Below are 22,355 nucleotides of genomic sequence, written 5' to 3' on the forward strand. Positions count from 1 at the left end.
GTTTCGGGGCTTAATAAAGGATAAAATCACATCAAGTGAACATTTTTGTTAATTCCCGCATAAAATATTTGCTAGAGCTAAAGGTTATGGTTTAGTAATTAGTAATTATGATTTACTAATTAATTTTATGTAGTTAATAAGTGTCAGGTTTGATGATTTTTCAATATTTATCGGATTCTAAATATTTTTAGATTAAAACGTCTATAAAATTAAGTTTAGATAGTGTGTGACATCCCACATCGCCCAGGGGTGTGATCCTTATATGTATATTCCCATCCCTACCTAGAACGAGGCCTTTTGGGAGCTCACTGGCTTCGGGTTCCGTAGGAACTCCGAAGTTAAGCGAGAAGGGGGCTAGAGCATTCCCATGATGGGTGACCCATTGGGAAGTTGCTCGTGAGTTCCCAAAAACAAAACCGTGAGGGAATGGTAAGCCCAAAGCGAACAATATCGTGCTACGGTGGTGGAGCGGGCCCAGGAAGTGGTTCCGCCCCGGGCCGGGATGCGACATTTAGTATCAGAGCCTAACCCTGGTCGTGGTGTGTCGACGAGGACGTCGGGCCCCTAAGGGGGTTGGATTGTGATCCCACATTGCCCAGGGGTGTGATCCTTATATGTATATTCCCATCCCTACCTAGAACGAGGCCTTTTGGGAGCTCACTGGCTTCGGGTTCCGTAGGAACTCCGAAGTTAAGCGAGAATGAGGCTAGAGCAATCCCATGATGGGTGACCCACTGGGAAGTTGCTCGTGAGTTCCCAAAAATAAAACCGTGAGGGAATGGTAAGCCCAAAGCGGACAATATCGTGCTATGGTGGTGGAGTGGGCCCGGGAAGTGATCCGCCCCGGGCCGGGATGTGACATAGTGTACATAATTTTTTTTAAAAATTATTTAAAAAAAAGTCTAAATTAATTTTTTAATAATTTTGAACTAAAATTTAACCTATTTGGAGCAGGAAAATTATTTCTGAATCAAAACTTAAATTGAAGTTTTAATCCAAGAATTAGAGTGTCGCCGATAAATGAGCAAAAATCGAACAAAAAATTTGAAGAAAAAAGAAGCACAAATTAATAAAAAACCTCACGGTGTAAGTCACACACTAATTTATCGACACTAAAAGAAGTCGTTCGGCAACTCTTCATGTACAATTTCCCCACTCGTTTTTGTATAGTAACATATTTTTAGTGTTGATAACAATTTTCTTTTATTACCACGTTTTGTATATACAACGCATGTGAACCAATTTGCTTTCCCTTAACTAGACCAGATTTTTCTCTTTTTCGGGAAAGGTTTTAACGAGACCATTCTTTTTCACCAAGAACCCGCAATCATCTTTCGAACTAGTTAGGATGAATTTCATTATTTTTCAGTTCACACGCCTATTTTGACCTCCTACACACCCTTGTTAAATTTTGATGATTGATCTTCTTCAATTATTTCGATCTGACGGTCAGAAATTAAGAGAAGTGTGTGGAAGATAAAAAATTAGTGTGTGGATAGTACTACCCATTTTTATCCTAATAAGGAAGGGGATTCGAACCTACTGGAATTGATATACGTAGATAAACCAAGCCTCCTTATATATATGGTGTACAGTACAGCAACTAATAAAAGTGAAATAAAGAAACTAAGATAGAATATTGATTAAGAGACAACGTACACATTAATGTTCAGATTAACTCTTAAGTAATTAAGATCAACTTAATAGTAGAAATGGTCGAATTATGCAATGGAGCACTGACTTAGGCAGGTGCTTATTGGAGAAGCATTAGTTTTCTCCATGGTGGCGGGCAGCTGCTTAATGCTCCTCATAGTAATGGTAGACTGCTGCACCAGATAGGACAGCCAGGGTCAAGGCCTGTGCGTGCATCCTAGCATGTATAAGCCTCAGGCTTGGCTTGAGGGGTGTTCTTGTTCGTGAATAGGCTAGAGATGCTCCAACTGCTGACGCCCATATTCCTCCTGTAATAATGATTACACAGAAACAAAGAGATTAATTAACATTGTTATTAATCCCTTCTAATCTATTTTAAACTATTGAAGGGGGGTTTCAAAGTTGGTTGCAGTCTTGCAGAGAAGCACACTGTTCTAACAAACTTAACTCTTAGACTGATAATACGCGTTAAGATTTATTTGGAAGTCCTTTTACAATAACTAAAAACACTTCAAGATTACCAAAAACGCTCCTAACAATATTTTAAAGCGCTTATGAAATTTAAATAAAAAAAAGTATATTTGAAGTGTTTTATAAATAAAGATAAAGTACATGTTCAAGAAAACTTTAGTGTTTTTTTCCTTCAGAACGGGCTTACATTTTTGTTCAAATAGTAATGTGCTTCTAATACAAGTGTTTTTACTAGAAGCGTTGGTGGAAAAAGTACTTTTTGAAAAAGCATTTTTAAACGGGTTTGATATTAAAAGAGAAGGAGATTAAAGTAGTGCTGGGTGTACTCACCAATGCTTGTAAGCTTGTGTTCTGAAACCCAGGACTGAATTGCCTCCATTTGAATTTCGATTGCTTCTTCTTCTCCTTCTGTTGCCAACCAAGTTCTCAGAAAACTGATAAAGCGAAACCTATGAGTAAGTTTATAAGGTGGAATGGAATGAAGTGGAAAGCAAAGGAGGGTTGGTATTTATATAGATGAAGACGATAAGTAGGGGTGGGCACGGTGCGGTTCGGTGCGGTTCCACCCCTAAACTAGAACCGGAACCGAAATATATTAACGGTTCGATTCGGTGCGGTTCCACTTAAATTTATAACTAGAACATTACGGTTCGGTCTACACCGGTTCCGATTCGGTTCTTGCCGGTTTACGGTTTCTAATAATAAATTATTTGAACACCAAATCATTATGCATTCAAATACATCTTCTAAAACTAATTACATAAAGTTGCATACAACACATCTTTTTTAATGCAAATGTCTTTGGTAGTGGCACCAAGTCAACAAAAAGAGACAACTAAAATACATATGCACTGGTCAATCAGTCAACAAACAAAAAAATGATGAAACAAATTGTAGGTTTTCAGACTTCAGAGAGCAAGCAAGAAGCAGCAGCTCCTGTACACAATTTTTCAACCTATTATACTATGACATGTGTGCGTATATATAATTTATTTATTTATTATTAATAAAACGGTTCGGTTCGGTTCGGCCGGTTCTTGGTCATTCGAAACCGGAACCGGAACCGGTTTGAACGGTTCGGTTCAGTTTTTCACTCAAAGTTGACTTTTCCGGTCAACACGGTTTTTTTCGATTTTTTTTCTTACGGTTCGATGCGGTTTTGCGGTTTTGCGGTTTTTATGCCCACCCCTAACGATAAGCAGAAGCAGCAGGGTTTATGTTGAGAAGTGTGCTTTTGATTTTTTTTTATTTCGTGTGGCCCCTGGTTTACGTGGTTCTTTCTCTTTGCTTGGAACACTGGAAACTGTAAACCAAATGCCACACGGACCCCGGTTTTTCAAAATCTTCAGTGGTGTGGTGCATGTCTGCTGTTTTTTCTATCCACTTTCAGAGTCTCAGACGATGGTTTGCTAACACGTGGTTCACACTCACGTACTGATCAAATCATCGGATCGCTAAAGGAGATAAATTTTTTAATATGCAGATAACACTGTTACAAAATATTGTTACTATACTTGTTATAATATAAGTGTTCATCTGAATAAAGAGGAATTCAAGTTTCCAATTAACGATGTAGTGATATTTTGCGGACCAATGTATAGTATGTTACATTTACCATTACATAACTTAATTGATAATTATATCATGATCACACTACTACAAAAGGGGGCTATAGTGTCGGAGGGTGGTGTCGCTTTAATCTAATATAGTAGCGGATTAGGCAGTTGCGATACTAACTGAACATGACGTCGGATTTACTGTCGCTTATAAGCGTTATTAAATGTTTATGTCGCTTTTAAACCAACGTAAACATATATTTTAATAATTTTTAAATACTAGTGTCGCTTTTAAACCGACGTAAACATTATTTTAATAATTTTTAAATACTAGTGTCGCTTTTAAGTGACATAAAGTGTGTATATATATATATATTAAATTATATATATATTAAATTAAATTTTATATCCCTAAAAACTATAATAATTATATATATATATATTAAATTAAATTTTAAAAAATTGGTGATCATTGGATTGGCTTAAATATACATACGATTCAATTTCTTAAGTGTTATACATACAAAATAAATAAATTTAAATCTACTTAATATATATATACACACACACACACCATTGAACTTGATTGGATACGAATTCTATGAAACTAATTTCGACAGTTATAAACGAAAAATCACGATTTAACGGTTATTTTAACTCCGATTTTGATGATTTTTTACAACTACACTCCTGACCCTATATGAATACAATGAATGGATTCGATCTTCAAATTAAAATATTTACACAAGTGGATACCACAAAATCTTATGTTATACTTAATGAAAGTATAAATAAACTCTAAGTGTTAGTCAATCTATTGTTTTGATGGGATACAAATTCTCCGAAACTAATTTCAACGATCCCAACCGTCAAACTTGTTTGCATATGCTTCGAGATCACATCAGCAAAAAATCACAAAAAACAAACATTCAGAGATCAAGTAACGGGACAAAGCTTTTCGACGGTTATAAACGAAAAATCATGATTTAACGGTTATTTTAACTCCGATTTTGATGATTTTTTACAACTACATTCCTTGACCCTATATGAATAGAATGAATGAATTCGATCTTCAATTTAAAATATTTACACAAGTGGATACCACAAAATCTTATGTTATACTTAATGAAAGTATAAATAAACTCTAAGTGTTAGTCAATCTATTGTTTTGATGGGATACGAATTCTCCGAAACTAATTTCAACGATCCCAACCGTCAAACTTGTTTGCATATGCTTCGAGATCATGTCAGCAAAAAATCACAAAAAACAAACATTCAGAGATCAAGTAACGGGACAAAGCTTTTCGACGGTTATAAACGAAAAATCACGATTTAACGGTTATTTTAACTCCGATTTTGATGATTTTTTACAGCTAAACTCCTTGACCCTATATGAATACAATGAATGAATTCGATCTTCAAATTAAAATATTTACACAAGTAGATACCACAAAATCTTATGTTATACTTAATGAAAGTATAAATAAACTCTAAGTATTAGTCAATCTATTGTTTTGATGGGATACGAATTCTCCGAAACTAATTTCAACGATCCCAGCCGTCAAACTTGTTTGCATATGCTTCAAGATCACATCAGCAAAAAATCACAAAAAACAAACATTCAGAGATCAAGTAACGGGACAAAGCTTTTCGACGGTTATAAACGAAAAATCACGATTTAACGGTTATTTTAACTCCGATTTTGATGATTTTTTACAGCTACATTCCTTGACCCTATATGAATAGAATGAATGAATTCGATCTTCAATTTAAAATATTTACACAAGTGAATATCACAAAATCTTATGTTATACTTAATGAAAGTATAAATAAAATCTAAGTGTTAGTCAATCTATTGTTTTGATGGGATACGAATTCTCCGAAACTAATTTCAACAATCCCAACCGTCAAACTTGTTTGCATATGCTTCGAGATCACGTCAGCAAAAAATCACAAAAAACAAACATTCAGAGATCAAGTAACGGGACAAAGCTTTTCGACGGTTATAAACGAAAAATCACGATTTAACGGTTATTTTAACTCCGATTTTGATGATTTTTTACAGCTACACTCCTTGACCCTATATGAATACAATGAATGAATTCGATCTTCAAATTAAAATATTTACACAAGTAGATACCACAAATCTTATGTTATACTTAATGAAAGTATAAATAAACTCTAAGTATTAGTCAATCTATTGTTTTGATGGGATACGAATTCTCCGAAACTAATTTCAACGATCCCAGCCGTCAAACTTGTTTGCATATGCTTCAAGATCACATCAGCAAAAAATCACAAAAAACAAACATTCAGAGATCAAGTAACGAGACAAAGCTTTTCGACGGTTATAAACGAAAAATCACGATTTAACGGTTATTTTAACTCCGATTTCGATGATTTTTTACAGCTACATTCCTTGACCCTATATGAATAGAATGAATGAATTCGATCTTCAATTTAAATTAGTTTTTTTAAATATTTTGAAACCCAGTGTCGCTTTTAAGCGACATATTGATTTAAATTAGTTTTTCGTTTTATAACCATCGAAAAGTTCCATAGAATTTGTATCCCATCAAGTTCAATGGTGTGTGTATATATATATATATATTTATTAAGTAGATTTAAATTTATTTATTTTGTATGTATAACACTTAAAGAAATTGAATGGTATGTATATTGAAACTGATCCAACGGTCACCAATTTTTAAAATTTAATTTAATATATATATATAATTATTATAGTTTTTAGGGGTATAAAATTGTTACATTAATATATATAATTATTATAGTATTTTTTAGGGTTATAAAATTAATATATATAAAATTATAGTATTTGAAATATTAGGCGGGAAATTTCCCGCTTGTTTGAATGGATGGAGAGACTTAGTGTCGGTTTTAACCGACGCTAGTGTCATTAAAGCGATGCTATGTGAATTTCAAAAAGTGTGTCAGAAGTTGGCGTCGGTTAAAAGCGACGCTAGTTTCATTAAAGCGACGCTAGTTTCATTAAAGCGACGCGAGTTTCATTAAAGCGGCGCTATGTGAATTTCAAAAAAAGTGTCAGACGTTTGCGTCGGTTTTAACGGACGCAAACTAAGTACCCATATTTAAACCCCTCTCTTTCCCATTTCAACCGTGCTTTCATTTCTCCCCCAATTTCAGACTTTCTTCTTCTCCTTCCCCATTTCATCTGTGCGTCCCCTTCTTCCTCCTTTTCATTTTTTCCTCAACTCCTTCCCCGTTTGCTTTGGATCACCAGTTTGAAGATCAACATTCTGAAGAACTCCAATTCGAGGAGGAAGAGCTTGAAGGTGGTTCATTTTTAAATTATTATGATTATTAATTTTAGTTTCTATTTTGTATTCTAAATAGTTTTATGCTTAAATTGAAAATTTATTTTTGTTTCTTGGTTTTTAATTGTTTTTTTTGTATTTATGCATGTTGGATCTGAAGAGCAAGGACACTGGAAATCGCAGATCCATAATTTTTTAAAGGTATAAAACCTGAGTTTAATCTATAGAGATTAGAGCCTTAATGTTGAAGTAGTAAAGTATTGGAGCACTGATCTGATGGCAAGCATGGCAGCATGGAGTTGCTAGTATTATATATGGCACTATGGAGCTACAAAATATGTGGTCTTCGACAAAGGCAAGCACAGGAAAGCATGGAGGATGAATTTTTGTAAATTATATGGAATGTTAGATGTAAAACATTTGTATATTATGGCACTATTTTTCTTTTGAATTATTTTTATTATTGTTTGTTTTGGCCTAAAATTGAAATTTATTATTTCGATTATATAATTTTTTTGAGTTATAATTATTTGAGAACGAATACAGAAACAGATTTCGACTTTTTTTTTAATTATTATTATCAAAGGTGGTGTCGCTTTAAATCGTCACTAGTTTGCATATTTTATTTATTTAATTGTTCTCTAACGTCGCTTTAAACCGTCACTAGTTTGCATATTTTATTTAGTTAATTGTTGACTAGCGTCGCTTTAAACCGACGTTAACATCAGCGTCGCTTTAAACCGACGCTGCGTAGTGGCGGATTAAGCGAACAAAGCGACGCTGAAGCCCTTTAGTGACGGTAGCAATGGCGTCGCTATTCCAATCCGACATTGCAGTGTTTTATGTCGGATTTTTGCCAAATTTCCGACAGAAATCGGGGTTTCTTGTCGGTTTTTGGTCCGCCGGTGATAGCCTATATTGTAGTAGTGTCATAGATATTCAATATAAAAACGAAATGTCTGTTGCAGATATCTGACGCACTTTCTTTCTTCTTTTATTCTAATTTGAGACTAGCAATGTAAGATATACCGTGATCAATGGGAGAAAAAATATTTTATGAATATAATACATACTCACCTAGGAAACTACCTTAGGATTTGGGAAATCATAATTTTTGTTTGTTTGTTTGTTTTGAGGCTGCTCTTACTGCCCATGTTAGATACAAAAGTATGGAATCTGCAGACAATGAGCACGTGTGCGATTATTGATTAACCAAAGAAAATGTGGATTTGCCGACGAAACCATCAAGGCCATTGAATTTCTTGGAGAAAAGTGCAAATCTTAGGTACACAGAATTGTTCATTTTTGCGAAATATTTTCAGAGGATAATTACACCAATACTTTAAGATTTTAATTAATCAATAATGATTTTCAATCACCTTTTCTACATGGATCTAAATCATTTAATCCTTCAGTGGGAATGTTAATCGTCCAAATCAGATTCGTTTGGCTAACCTTTTGGGTGTTGAAAGGGTTGACAGACATGTTAATTATCTGGGGCTCCCAACTCTGATCGGTAGGAATCGTGTTGCCTGCTTCGGGCATATTAAAGAGCAATTATGGAAAAGATTATAAAGCTAGAAAGGCAAGTTGTTTAGTGTTGCAGGCCAAGAATTGTTAATAAAAGTGGTTGCCCAGGCTATTCCGCTTTATACTATGAATTGCTTCCTACTTCCCAAGTACTTTTGTGACGAGCTCAACAAAATGGTTGCCAAATTTTGGTGGAATGGTGCTGATGATTCTAGAAAAATTCATTGGATAGACTGGGAGAAACATTGTTCCCCACTTGAGCTTCCATTCGGTTTCGTTTTGTGTTCTCTCCCCTTCAAGCGGAAGCTTTGGCTGCTTGGAAAGGCTTGTCGTTGATGATGGAAAGAGGTTTTAAAGATTTCCTTTTTTAGTGTGATTCTCTCTAGATTGTGAAAACTTTGCTCGAGAACTCTTTGAATATGTCCAACTTGGGGCATCTTATCGAAGAGTCTTAAGGCTTCTCTTTTCAAGATTACTGGAGCTTCGGTTGCCCATATCCGTCGCCAAGGCAATGGTACTGCTCACCGCCTTGCCCGCTTTGCTCTCCATACCTCCTGCTCTTGGTTTGAAGAACCCCCCGATTTTATTGTTAATTTGCCTGCTGTTGATTGTCTTTGGGGCAGCTTCTTCTGCCGGCCTTACTTTGTAACTGTTTCTTCTTTATCAATGAAATCTATCCTACAGTTGCTTTCAATAAAAAAAAATTTCATTTAATCACGTGGTGCTATTTAATTGGATGTGTGAGTTCACATATGTATCACATCAAAAACATTAACCTGTTACTGTACAACACTCAGATAAAAAAACCACAATAAACCGCGCTATTCAAATTTAGGAACGATATTGATCAATTCTGAATTCAAGTCAATTTCGGAGACCATTAAAAAAAAAACCCCAAAAAAACAAATTATTTCCAAACCGTTCGGTTCGGTATTCGGGTATGCTCCCTTTTTTAATTCAATAGACCCAGAGACACCAACCTCTACTCAGCCCATAGGTTTTTCTAAAAGAGAAAAAAAACTTAGGCCTAGTTTTATAGTAGGCCGACCCAACCTAGATTAGGCCCATAACGGGGAGCACCCACTACTCGTAACTCGGTAAAGAAAAACGACGAACCATCCGGATTCCAGATTCCAGAACCGAACAGAATTCTCCCGCCACTCTTTTGCGCTCAGAACTCACTCACTCATTCATTCATATATAAAGAAGTAAGCAAATTATGAAGTAGCAAAAAAACAAAAAGAAATGGAAGCTGAGCCATCGAGAAGAAGACTGCGATCCCGAAACCCTCTCTCGGATTGCACCAACACCATTTCCTCCACCACCACCACCACCACGACGGTCACCACCGTAGCCACCGCCGCCTCTTCTCAGTCATCGTCCGCCTCCACCCCCGCGCTCAAACGCCAGAATCCCAAGCTGGCCTCCGTCACTAGGAACATCCTCTCGGCTTTAACCCCTAAACCCTCCGCAGTCCCGCCGCCGATTCCGTCCACTCCTCCTCGTCCTCCTCCCGTCTCGTCCTCCGCTTCTGGTAATTTCTCTGCTCCGGATTTGGGTTTCTTCGTTTTCTTGGTTGGTTTGGGCTGCGATTTTTGTTTGTTCTGGTTTTTATTTCAATTTGGGAATCTAGGGTTTTCTATGCGCTTTGGAAATTTTCTGCTGTAAATTAGCGGAAACTCTAGAAGAACAACAGTTCGCTTGGAATCTGTTTGTTTCGAATTTTAATTGTAGCCTGAATCTGTTGGTATTAGTTGAATTTGTTGCTCTGTGTTCGCAATTGAGTGCATATTTTGAATTGAACTTGATGCTGTTCTTACACTCAGCTGTGCATTTTCTTTGAAAATCTAAGTGGTTTGAGACCTTATTGGTATATTCTGGTTTTCGAGTTTAGGTACCAGCGATCGTGAGGCTCTTGAACCTTGTTCAGTGTATACTCGAAGACAGACTGCAGTAAAAAGGAAGGGTAAAGGGAAGGAAAATGCTGGATCCTGGAGTTGTCCTCCTGCACCAAAGACCCGGAATGCTAGGTAAGTGTCTAATTCCCGTGTAGTGCTATGGATTGTAGAAGTAATGGGAGGAAACGACGTCACTGCTTGGAGTTTTCAAAAGTTAGATGCCTTGCTGTAAGAGGTTATTCATCAAAACATTGTAGGTTGTTAGTACAAGAATATGATAAGATATTCATTTTGAGAGCAATACAACACCAACCAAGCCTTTTCCCACTAAGTGGGTCGGCTATATGAATTGTAGAACACCATTGTGCATGGTTTTGCGCCAAGTCTTCCGTCGTCCCACTTGAGTGATCTGCTGAGACTACTGTAACGCCTTGCTGTTTCTTGAATGAGAATGCTCTAAATACGCTTTTTCCTTTGGCACGCTTCTATTTGATATTCTATTTGTATGGGTATTGTTAAAGCTAATGCTTCTGTGTGTCTTCCTCCCATTCAAAATAGGAAACAAACAAGGGAAAGCGGACACAACAGTGCATCCAAGGAATCATTGGCTCCTCACAAAAAGGTTTGTTAACGATTATGGTAACTTTCCCGTTGTTTCATGTAGAAACTGCTAGTTTTATCTGGAGTCTGGTTCCTACAATAAATTGATCAGTTCTGCTGTGCTTTCATATCAGTCCAAAACAACATTATTCTATCAGAGTTAGAATTTCTATATATCGACAAGCCTGTCAAACAACATGGTTCAATATTGACACCCAAAGAGCATGTCTATGGCAAGATTCGTTCTTCACTGTGAGGTTGAGTCGTTTGGGCTACCGTTTGAGAGATAACATCTCTTTCAGAGTTTTGATTCCGGCAGCAGATTTTTGGAGCTGACTTTTCTTTATCGTCTATTTGTTTTTATTTCTATGCTAGTGAAAGACAAAAAGGGAGGGGATGTAGTCCACTTAATACTATATGGTCTGTTTGTCGTTTCACTTGTTTAAACAGTCCTCAAACTTATAAGTGACCTTTAGTTTGTTCTGGAAGTTTTTGTGTTTGTTGAAACGAGTTCATGTTCTTTTCCTATCTGTACAGCCTGTGGTGAAATAAGTTACGTTCCATTTTACAATAAGGTCTGGGTTTATAGTTATTCACTTTTAATCTGTTTGTGATATTTCTACAGAAGCAGCGTGCGGTACCAGCTTCCGAGAAGCAGAGAGCTTACTTAGAAGAGATTGAGGAGAAGAGAAAATACTTCGCAGAGATCGATGCATTTGAACTGTCAGAAGAGGAAGTTGATTCAGTTGAGTAGAGTAAAATGGAAGAGCTATATGGTGCATCGTATAGAAAAGGCAAGGGAGCCAAAACCCGTTGTGTTCTCTGTGTAGTCACAATAGTGTGCAATCGACTAATTCTGATGTAACTACCACCGCTCACCAATTTACATCGATGTAAGTCCTTGATAGTTAGAACACTTTTATCTCTGTGTACAGTCAACTCGAGAAGTAGAGATGAAGGCTAAGCAAGTAAATGAAAGAAAGCATGAGAAAGTGTAAAAGTTTCCTAAAGTAGTGGAACAATCACTGGACCCTTTTTTTGTAGCGTCTCTTTAACCTACATAATTTTGTATCGGATTTGATCTGATTTGATTGTGGAAGTGAAATGAAAGCATAGCTGTTAAATGTGTAGTGACATGTTTGGGGCATTATAGCTCAAGTAGTTTTTGGACTCGAGTTTGAAATTCTCTCCCAATATCATTTGTGTAAAAATAGGTAAGTGTGGCAAAATTAAATAAAATTTAAACAGATTAACAAAAACCACAAATTTAAATGGAAAGTTCGACTTAGAATAACATCGATAATAAGTTTAACTGCCCACATTATGGTTTAGTCACATTTCTCCGACTTATTTTTTTTTTTTTGTCCAAACACATGAGTACTTTTATACAAATGAAAAGATTTTCGCACTCCATTCTCTATCTATGAGCTCATAAAATTTTAGTTCACTTTTCTGCAATTAGTTCTGATTTCGCCCTGCCTTCCCGTAAGGGGATCGATGTTTCCCATTTTGACCATGGCCACGGCAAAGTCCTTGAAGAATGTGAATGTGTTGCTTGCATAAATTTTAACCAGTGCACCAGTAGAAGTTGTTCCGTTGAAGAGCTCCTGGTCTGAATGAAGAAGTCCCTTTTTTTTCAACAAATTCTTGTAGTACAAGTTATCAAAATGTGTTGGGGTCTGGAGGTCAAGTCTTGCAAGGTTGTTGTTATTTCCGCTTCTTGGGCAAATTCTGTGCAATGAACTGGCAAAGGTGGCGTTGATGGCGGAGTCGTTGTAGATGCGTGAGCGGAATGATGTGCATCTTGCAAGGCCAATTGTGTGAGAACCCGAAAGAGCGACCAAGTCCCTTAAGGAGAGGCCGTGCGCAGAGAAGCTTGAAATTAGAGCACTTACATTGGAAGTTGGTGGAGGAATGGAGGTGTTGGCAGCACTTCTGCTAGCAGTGGTTGAATCTCTTCTTCCCAAACCAACTTTCCATGAAGGACCTCCCAACTGCAATTCCAAAAGTATTAATTTACATGTAAAAATAGATGCCAATGGAGAAGATTTATGACAATGTTAATTGAAATTTGAGATTTTGGAGGAAGAGATCAGGGAATATATGCACACATGAACGAGTTATAGACTTGAGAGACACTAAACAGACAATAAAGGATACTAAACCGTATTATGTGTATGGTTTCTTGTGTGTTTAGTGACGGTCAGTTCCATTTTTGATGAAATTTTTTGTAGCCAGTTCATTTTGTACATGTTTCACAAGAAATTAAGATAGGTTACTTACATGAACTGTCGAGTCACGCGCAGCAAGAGCCAGAAGATCAGCACATGAGACTACTCCGGGGCATGCTTTCTCAAGCTTGGCTTTAATTCGATCAACAACTTCAAATCCTCTAATGGAGTTGTTGTTAGGAGCTGCTGTTTTCTCACCAACAAAGCTTGATGTATCGTCCAACAGCACCGACGCATCACAACCCTGAGATTAAACAAAGAAAGTAAGCCAACCCCTTCAGTTAAGAATGGCTGAACACGAGCACAGTAAGTGAAGGTAAATATACTTACATTGACGAAGCAATCGTGGAAATGCAGACGGAGCAAGGAAGCTCCGACGCGCGTTTCGTTTTTTATGGCTGCTATAACTCCTTCTTGCACAATGGACAATGCTTTTGGACATTTGGATTTGTAGAAATTTTGAGTGAGCTTGCAGTTGGATTCAAGAAATGCACCAGCAAAGACAAAGATAAGTAGGAATAAGTGGTAATTGGAAGCCATGTTACACTTCTCTGGGCTAGTAGAAGATCACACACACACATTCATATATAGGGGATGGATCCATGACACCATTTTTACACAATTTTTGGCACACGTTTTTGTAAGATCCACTTTGTAATGTATTTCCACAATCCGAACCATCTATAATTTAAGTCTTCCCTCAAAGATTATGCATACAAAAAATCACCAAAATCTGAAATCATACTGTATTGGTCTATTTTATTCACTACAAATGAATGTTTTAATAGTTTTAGATTTGTCTAATTTTTTGCAATGAACATCTATGAATGATGGTTTAAAAGATAAATGATTTAGATCTTTAAAATAAATTAGAAAGTGGGCCTCACAAAACGTGTCTAAAAAATATGTAAAACAACAGTGTAATATATAAATATATATCTTCATGCCTTGTAACCACACAAGTCACAACTCAAGAGAAACCACAAGCTTCATAAAGGCACTTGAAAAAACCAACAAGCTTCATAAAGGCAGACGAATCTACTGTAAATTATTTTTCGTTATTGGGACAGCGACTAAAGTAAAGCTGGATTGATACATATATTTTGCTTTGGCTAATTTCATTGTCTAGGAAATAATTTTAGGATCACTTGCGTGTCAAGATTCGCTTCCTGTATTTGTCATTTTTTTCTTTCTTGTCCTAGCTTGATAATGCACAACATAAGAGACTTGCGGCATGTTTATATCATGAAAATTAAAGAATTGGGAAACTTAAACGTAGAGAAGTAAGGAAAGAAAATCGAATTAATTAGTCTGATTTCGTATGTGTTAGTAAACATAGAAAAAATTAATTTAAATGATTCAAACGTCACATATATTGTGTAGCTATGACATATTGCTTGGTATCACTTATAGTTTGTAAAAGTCCTGAACATTAGTAATCCCTAATATTCAACAGAGGAAAAATTGAAAGTTAGCTTTAATTCACAATCGCTTGCTAAGAGTTAGAATCTTCTATTGTCTTGCTAGACAAAACCTAATAAATCATATACCGTGTAAAGATGAATATGAAAAGATATGAGATGTGTAAGCAATTAAGTAATTTAATTAAACATTTCCAAATTTTCTGTACAAATCCAAATTATTGGACCACCTTTTGGCTTTGTTATTGTCCACACTTTCCACGTTAGTCTAATTTATGTCTTTTAGCTCAAGGAAGGGCCCCTGCGGACAGTAATGTCCGTCTTTTGAGAAACCTGTAGTTGCAGAGTCATATAGAGGTTCCATCACGCATGGTTGCATCAAGAAATAGAGGCTTTATCGCAGCGCTGTGCCAAAGTTCGGCACTACGTACTAGAGAGATGGTTGTCTTAATTCAATCCTTCTCCAACTAGTCTCCAAAAAAATGTGCAGTTTCCCATAAAAAGCCGGCTAAAGTTCTTGTTAGGACCTAATATATATCGTTGAAGATTTATAGCATATATTGGTTTTCGGGCTATTTTTGATCATCTGGCTCTAAACTTTTCAGTTGGAGATGATCTTACAAGCTTTTGGGCATCGTTTTTCTATACAAACCGATTATACACGTACCATATCCTTATCTTGCAAACCGGCTTGTAGTGTTGAGAGTGTTAATTTAACATTCTAATACGACATCGGAACAAAAGTCTCTCCCTTAAAGATACGCTTATTACCGACACTTTTACTTTTGACTTTATTCCAATAATATTTTGGGAATGCCCAACCCAATTTAAGAGTACCTCATTGACGAGCCCAAATGAACTCTCCCATGGCTGTGTCGTTGTTGAATTTTAACTACAGCCCATATGCCAAGTGGAATAGTCACAGATGAATCTGATGGCCTGTTCATTGTGCCATTTGAGATATATTCTCCTGTTTTTCTTTGTTTGCCAGAATTGAAAGGCAGAGGGAGCAGCTTTTTCCCCTTTCCTTTCTCGTTTGTTTTATCTTTTACGATAGTGCTGCTGCACGATACAATATTGCTCGAAGTTGACCAAATCATTCATTCGTATATATATATGTTCACTTCATTATCTAATCCTAGAGTCCATCTAGCTAAAGCTAGTAAAGCTAGCCAATTATATCTTTGCACCATTTTGGCATTTTCCTCAGCGATCGAATAAGAGATATAAAGATTCCAAATTCATATGGGACTGACTGTATGCTTAGTTGCGTGCGATTTCTCATGTCAAATTGTCTCCAACTGCATGCATGCGTGAATGTTTATCTAAACCCTAACTCTAAGAGGGCGTTTGTTGCGCCAGACTACCTCGGACTGGATTAGCTTCAAGGATTAAGCTGGACTGGCTTAGACTAGACTAAACTGGATTAACTTAGTGAAGCGTTTGGTGCAGTATTGGACTAACAAATTCTAATATTATATTATTTAATATATAAATTATTAATATTTTATTATGATCTTATCTTTTTCTCCATCTTTTCCTACCATTTCCGTCCCACTCTTTTCCTCTTCTCTCATCATCCCACCTTCTCCCTCTTTTTTTCCTCTTAGACCTCTCAATTCATGTCTCTTTCTCATTCCTGGTCAAACTCCTTATTGATTCCAATCTCTATTTCTCTGTCCTCCCTCCCTCCCTCTGTAGCTATGCGTTGTTCGAACGGAACCTCACGGCTTCAATTTTCCTGACGAGTTGCAGGTTTCCTGATATGTTTTCTGGCCAACCCTCGTTAAATTGGATGAAGTTAGCACCGCCAAAAAATTCATCACCATCCCTGGACCAAGATCTTAGCTTTGAATGCTCGAATTTGTCATGGATTTGAAGAAGCCCAAACAGGCCGAGACTTCCAGGCCATTTTCCGGCCACATTCGACCACATTTTAGCCTCGATTCAGGTAAAATCGTAATCTTGTCACTCCCAGCTTCAATTTGGTATATTTTATATGAAAGTTGGTTGTGAAATGGATCTGAAAGAGAGTCGAAAAGTTAATGATTGATCTAGGTGACCGGAGATGACGAGGAGTCTGTTGGGAGTGGTCGTTGAGCATGACAAGGACGAGAAAGAGAGGATAGTCTTAGCTAGTCCCATGGTTATTGGGGGGTCTCGCTAAGACCTCTTAGTGAAGGGTTTTGTCCATGCTAGTCCCCTTTAGTCTCATTAATGTTAGTCCCAGCATGGAACAAACACAGTATTGGGCTAATAACTAGTCCAGTCCAGTCCAACTTAGTGCGGGCAAACAAACGCCCCCTAAGAGTCTATCATTTCATGTCGACAACTCTTGATTTAAATTGAATGCTTATGTGTTCTTGTTTCACATAAATTTCTTTTGTTTTTGGTTTGTTCGTACGTTCTTGTAATTACATGAATATAACGAAAGATGGATACAAAAATGGCTGGACGTGCAGCTATTGCTGTAGGAAGCCAAGGAAGTTCATTGACCTTGTCGTTGTTGTTGTTGTGGGTTCGAACACCGATGTTGGACCAATTTCAATAGTTGCCCGATTATTGCGACGACGCTGCGCAATTTGCAAATGTTCCATGCAGCACCCGACTTGGCAATAGATCATCATTTTCACCCATAAAACTCGATATATATACTTCAAATAAAATAAAAAATTAAACAGAAATACTATCTTGTATAACTTATACTATTTTGTATAACTTGCTAACTTAGGCTTCGGAAGGGAGAATGAGGCATGAATGATTGCACAATTGGCAATAGGAGCATGGGCCGGATGACGGTTGATTTGTGCATGAATAATGGTCTGTTTAAATGATTAATATTTTGACTGTTGTAGAGTAATTATTGGTACGACAGCACTGTAGATGAATAGTATCTTGTTAGTTTACTGTTGAACTTGTAAGTGGAATGATTATTGGCACAACAACTGCACCGTAGATGAAGAGTACTTTGTCGAATTATTGTTTGATTTTCTATCCTGGATGAATAGTGGTCCCCAAAATCAATTTTAACTTCTGGTTAGTTTACTCATAAGGGTCTTGATTGTCTTGACCATCCAAACTTATGCTCTTCTTTTATTGGTTCAGTTTTAACTGTTGTGGCCAACTTCTGGGAGGAAGCATCTGAAGATTCAGAAGACAAATCGTATTCATTTTCAAAAGTTAACTGGCTGATTGGCAAGTAGCTGATAAGCTCAATATGTAATCCTGCGGCTGACTTTTCGTTTGAGGAAGATGATTTTGACATTGCTTGGAAGGAAGATGAAGGGGAAATCTTTGAAAGTAATGTGTTAGAGGAACCCGAGATTGCTTAATTGGAAACTTTTCGAGGACCTGGTCAATGATTTGTTGTTGGTTGAATTTGTCCAGTACTTGACCGAGATGACTCTGAAAACTTCTTTATAGTTGACATCTTATTCTTACTTTAAGACCCATCTCACTTTTGTCTTTCTTGTATTTGTACTAGAAATGCCTGAATTTTTTGCATGAGAGTTTCCAGATTAACAGTGACTGTTGGGCCATGAGAAATCCACCACTTGGAAAACCAAGCTAAGAAGTTTGGCCTTAATTTACTTTCAAAATCAATAAACCATGAATGACTGAAATCCTCAGTTTGACAAAGAAAAATGTTAGTCCATCCGTCAATATAACCATAGGAATTATACTAAATATTTGGTAGCTGGGAATAGAGAGGTTTGTGTTGATGAATGAGAATACCCTATTCTTGACTTTTCCGATGTGGATGGAATGGTAAATAATTTTGGTTTGGTCATTGGAACTCCTAATTGGTTAATAGATATTGACTCTGTTTCAAACAAGATGTTTTTGTAAGACCATCTCCAACCGAAGGGTCCAGAGGGCCGAAAATAGCCCGAAAACCGTCTCCAACTGAGGGATAGGCCAGAGGGCTCGTGGGTTCCACGGAATCTGAAAGGACCAAAGGGCCAACCGGCTGGCCCAATTCAACTAACCACAAGCAGGGCTGAATTTTCATTATTCCTATCGAATATGACCGACATCATTGTATTTATTCTTGTCGGTTATATCCGACATGAATGGTAGGCCTTTTTTTTTAATAAAATTTTTTATTTTTATTTTTTAATTCTATTTTTTTCCTATAACTTCCTAAGCCATTGTTCAACATTAAATTAAATTAAGTAACATGAAACAACATTAAACAATATGAAACGACATTAAATAACATTAAATTTAAATAATAAATAATGTTTGGCCATCGGTTGGAGATGGAGGCAAATATGGCACTGAACCATTGCATGAGTAAGGGATAAGGGTTAACTCTTGTTTTACTGATTTGAGTTAGGCTGGAAGCCTTTTGGTTGGCTGATTAGTATTAGGTTTCTTTCCTAACATCTCTTCCTGCGAGAATTCTCTGTTTGAAAACTGGGGAAGCAATTTTGGCTGCCTTTTAAATATTCAATGTCAAAATAAAAAAAGCTTCATATGGCTTGCTATCTTGCAAAAATTTGCTTTGATGCAATAGTTTGAACGCTTTTTCTAAAACATGCTTATATAGTGTTCTTGCAATCTTCTCTTAATAAAAAAAATTGATTTAATAAATCATCTTAAAATTTTGATATATCTATAGATAATATTTTCTTTTAATAAATCATCTAGAATGCTTAAGATTAATTAGGAGTGTTGGATGTATTATGATATATAAGAGTGTTGGATCATGCATATCTTAAACTTAATTAATTGGTTTGGCCATACCATCAAGTTGGTAATTTCAATATTATGTGGCTAACTAGTAGTACAAGAAAAAAGGAAAATACTTCCATCCACTTTAATTATGAACTAGTGTGCTATTTTGCACATCCACAAGTGATTAACGTATTCTTCACGTACACATGTTCTCAATCACAGTGCTTTAAATAGTATTTTTCAAAGATACATAAAATTAGAAATAGTCTAGTCATTTATATATTGAACAAATTAACGATTTTAATTAATAATAATTAATTAACATCATCATGATGAATTAATCATTCATTTGACACAAAAATCTAACCATATATCCCTAATTTAATTGATTTGTTGCACATCTGATCTTTTAATAATAATTAGAAAAATAAATAATTCCGTTTATAAAATTTATACAATACAAATACAATAACGTAAATGAAGAGACAAACTGGGGCGCATTCACGTGGTTAATGCAAGTATATTCCAAAAAGTTAAAAGGACCCAGTTAGCTATGTGATTTAGCATTTGCACTGCATGAGTTGATAAAGGCTCCTAAACATCAATTCACCGTCTTAAATGGTGGGGTTTTTGCCTTTGGGAACGCCAAAACTTGTCTCGCATTAAGGTGTGAGATAATAGGCTAGGACATCCAATTGCAGAGATAGGTTCTGTGGCCACAAATTAAACAAGAAAAGACTTCAAATTACAAGATAGGGTTCTTGAGAGCTAAAAGAGTGTAGGGTCAGGTGTGACTAGGTTTGATTGTATATGTCTAGTTATGCTGTTGCTATATATTGTTGTTGCTCTTGCTGTTGCTGTTTACCCTAATGTCATGCTATTCTTGTCAAAAGTTCCCTGTTCATAAATCATGATAAATGATAGGTCCGAATGGCATTGTTAAGGTAAAGTGAACGGAAGAGTAAATGTGTATGATATCAACCGGAGTTGAGAAGAGAAAAGAAGATTAAAGCGATGGTGTGCCGCCCCTGAATGGGTATTTAATAAACTTCTACCATTTGAACGTCAGTTTCACATATTTACAGGGATGGAGCCATGAAGGGACCAGAAAGGTCCGAAACCTACCATGATATTTTCTTTTTTTACAGAGAAAAAAAAACTAGAGTTTTCCCACTGATTTTCTAAAAAAAATTCAAGGTATTAGGGCCCCAACTAGAATCTTTTCCTTATTTCCTTCACTAGGTTTCATTTGAGGCTGCTGATTCTTATCTAGTTAACCGGCATCTAGTCGTGGAGCCAAAAATCGAAGCTGTGAGGAGCCTGTAAGCCATATGAAAGAAAAATAATATAATTAATCGAAAAAAGGTTCATTTTTTGTAGTCGAATGAAAAAAATTTAATTAAAAGAGAGTAATGAAGTCACGAAATGCATCATAAGCACCGAACTTCTTTATAAGTTCTTACATTGAAGTTGAACAAAATTTAATAATCATGACTCAAACTACAACTAAGAAAATTGTCTTTCAAGATATTAATCCTCTATTCCATATATGCGTGGTTTCACTGTAAAACAACATTCTATCATACAAAATAGTGAACTAACTAAGGAAGGCTAGTTGGTATAAGGCTTTGTTTCATAACAATACTAGTGTAAAACACCTTTTTTTTTCAATTAGAGAAACACAATAAAGCTAGATGGGAGCAAAAACACATAAGTCGAAGAATGCAGAGTATCCAACCATAAGCACACAAACATAAGCTACAAAATAAAAAATTTTAGGTTAGGACCTAACCTCCCTTAGTCCTGAAGTGGCTCCGCCACTGCTAGCGTCATTGTGAGTTTTAAGGGATTCAGGTGATTAGAGGAGGGAGAAAGAGGAAGTAGGCGAGGCAGCTTGTTTTTATTTTTATTTTACTTTATTCTCTTATTCTATTCCTCAAAATAAGGCGAGAGAGGAAGTAGGCGAGGCAGCTTATTACTTTTGCTTTTTTTTTTTTTTTTTTTTTTTTTTTTTACTCCCCTTCTCCTTCCTTCCTTCTTTCACTTAAAGAACTTTTATTTTGAATCTAAGCAATGATATTGGACATGGGGGTTAAGTTGAGGAAGAGGATGACAAAAACGACGCATACGAAACCTAAATGATGGTGGTCAATAGCTTAGGACACAATAGATCCTTATTTTTTATTTTTTGTCAAAAGAGTGTTTTAGGGTGAGACTTTTAGCTCCTCCTAAGCCAAAAAGCATTTTTGTTCATAAGAAGATATGGACTTAACCAAGTTAGTTGGAGCAGTGTGACTTTTCTCCACTCAAGTTTGAATATGTATGAGGTTAAGATAAATTTTGTGTAGAATATCGTTCGTATAAACAAAAAAGGAAAAATATGGGTAATGACATATATGTAGTTAACATTTCAATCTAATATATAACCTCATACATAGGGGTTTTTTTTTTTTTTAATTAAAAGGATGATAATGAATTAGGCGAAGACAGAGGTAATACATTATTCAATCAAAGTACTATGATGGACCATGACATATATGGTGATGTTCTAAATGATGAAGCATTTGTAAAACTTAGGAACTCAGGTTTTTCACTTCAGTTGCATACCCAAACAACTATGGGTTGCATGTATTTATAATAACTTCAAGATTACATAGTGGGTTTGAAAACCCAAATTACATGGAACTTTGAATTTGAAAATTACAAACAAAAAGATGAAAAGATTACAAACAGATCACAAACAGTTTGACTACAAAAGACATTTGAAAATAAGTCCTACAAACATAGAAGACCAACGGGATAAGATCTCCAAGCACACCAAAACTCCTTAAGTTACGTTAATATTAACTGATTTTTGACTTTGTCTAACCGCACCCCGCAAGCTAATAGGCAGTGGAACGACTAGAAGCTTGGACACTAGCAACTTAAAACAAGATGAAGACAACCCTTTGGTGAACACATCAGCAAGCTGATCCTGGGAACAAATATAATTAACCAACAATTGTCCACGGACCACTTT

At 36.2% G+C, this 22,355-nt stretch overlaps 2 protein-coding genes and 2 long non-coding RNA genes across 4 annotated transcripts; 2 read left to right on the forward strand and 2 right to left on the reverse strand.

The window, feature by feature from the left end:
* Positions 1–1,554: 1,554 nt before the first annotated feature.
* Positions 1,555–2,651, reverse strand: LOC125480230. The gene is made up of 2 exons (XR_007260621.1): positions 2,455–2,651; positions 1,555–1,961 (listed from the first exon to the last, which is right to left on the reverse strand). It is a non-coding gene; the product is annotated as an uncharacterized LOC125480230 (long non-coding RNA).
* A 4,087-nt stretch (positions 2,652–6,738) lies between these two features.
* On the forward strand, positions 6,739–7,427 carry LOC125480105. The gene is made up of 2 exons (XR_007260496.1): positions 6,739–6,994; positions 7,137–7,427. It is a non-coding gene; the product is annotated as an uncharacterized LOC125480105 (long non-coding RNA).
* A 2,219-nt stretch (positions 7,428–9,646) lies between these two features.
* On the forward strand, positions 9,647–12,134 carry LOC125480217 (MAP7 domain-containing protein 1-like). The gene is made up of 4 exons (XM_048590801.1): positions 9,647–10,040; positions 10,401–10,536; positions 10,963–11,026; positions 11,630–12,134. The coding sequence occupies exons 1-4, from the start codon at positions 9,752–9,754 to the stop codon at positions 11,756–11,758; spliced, it is 618 nt and encodes a 205-aa protein (XP_048446758.1). The 5' UTR covers positions 9,647–9,751; the 3' UTR covers positions 11,759–12,134.
* Positions 12,135–12,270: 136 nt separating this feature from the next.
* Positions 12,271–13,838, reverse strand: LOC103958678 (peroxidase P7-like). Its single transcript, XM_048590800.1, has 3 exons — positions 13,566–13,838; positions 13,288–13,479; positions 12,271–12,998 (listed from the first exon to the last, which is right to left on the reverse strand). Exons 1-3 carry the CDS (start codon positions 13,773–13,775, stop codon positions 12,444–12,446), a joined length of 957 nt encoding a protein of 318 aa, XP_048446757.1. The 5' UTR covers positions 13,776–13,838; the 3' UTR covers positions 12,271–12,443.
* Positions 13,839–22,355: the final 8,517 nt, after the last annotated feature.

Source organism: the organism of the source record quoted next, unplaced genomic scaffold, assembly GCF_019419815.1.
Source record: "Pyrus x bretschneideri cultivar Hongxiangsu unplaced genomic scaffold, Pyrus_bretschneideri_v1 Contig32, whole genome shotgun sequence".
Classification (NCBI taxonomy): domain Eukaryota; kingdom Viridiplantae; phylum Streptophyta; class Magnoliopsida; order Rosales; family Rosaceae; genus Pyrus; species Pyrus x bretschneideri.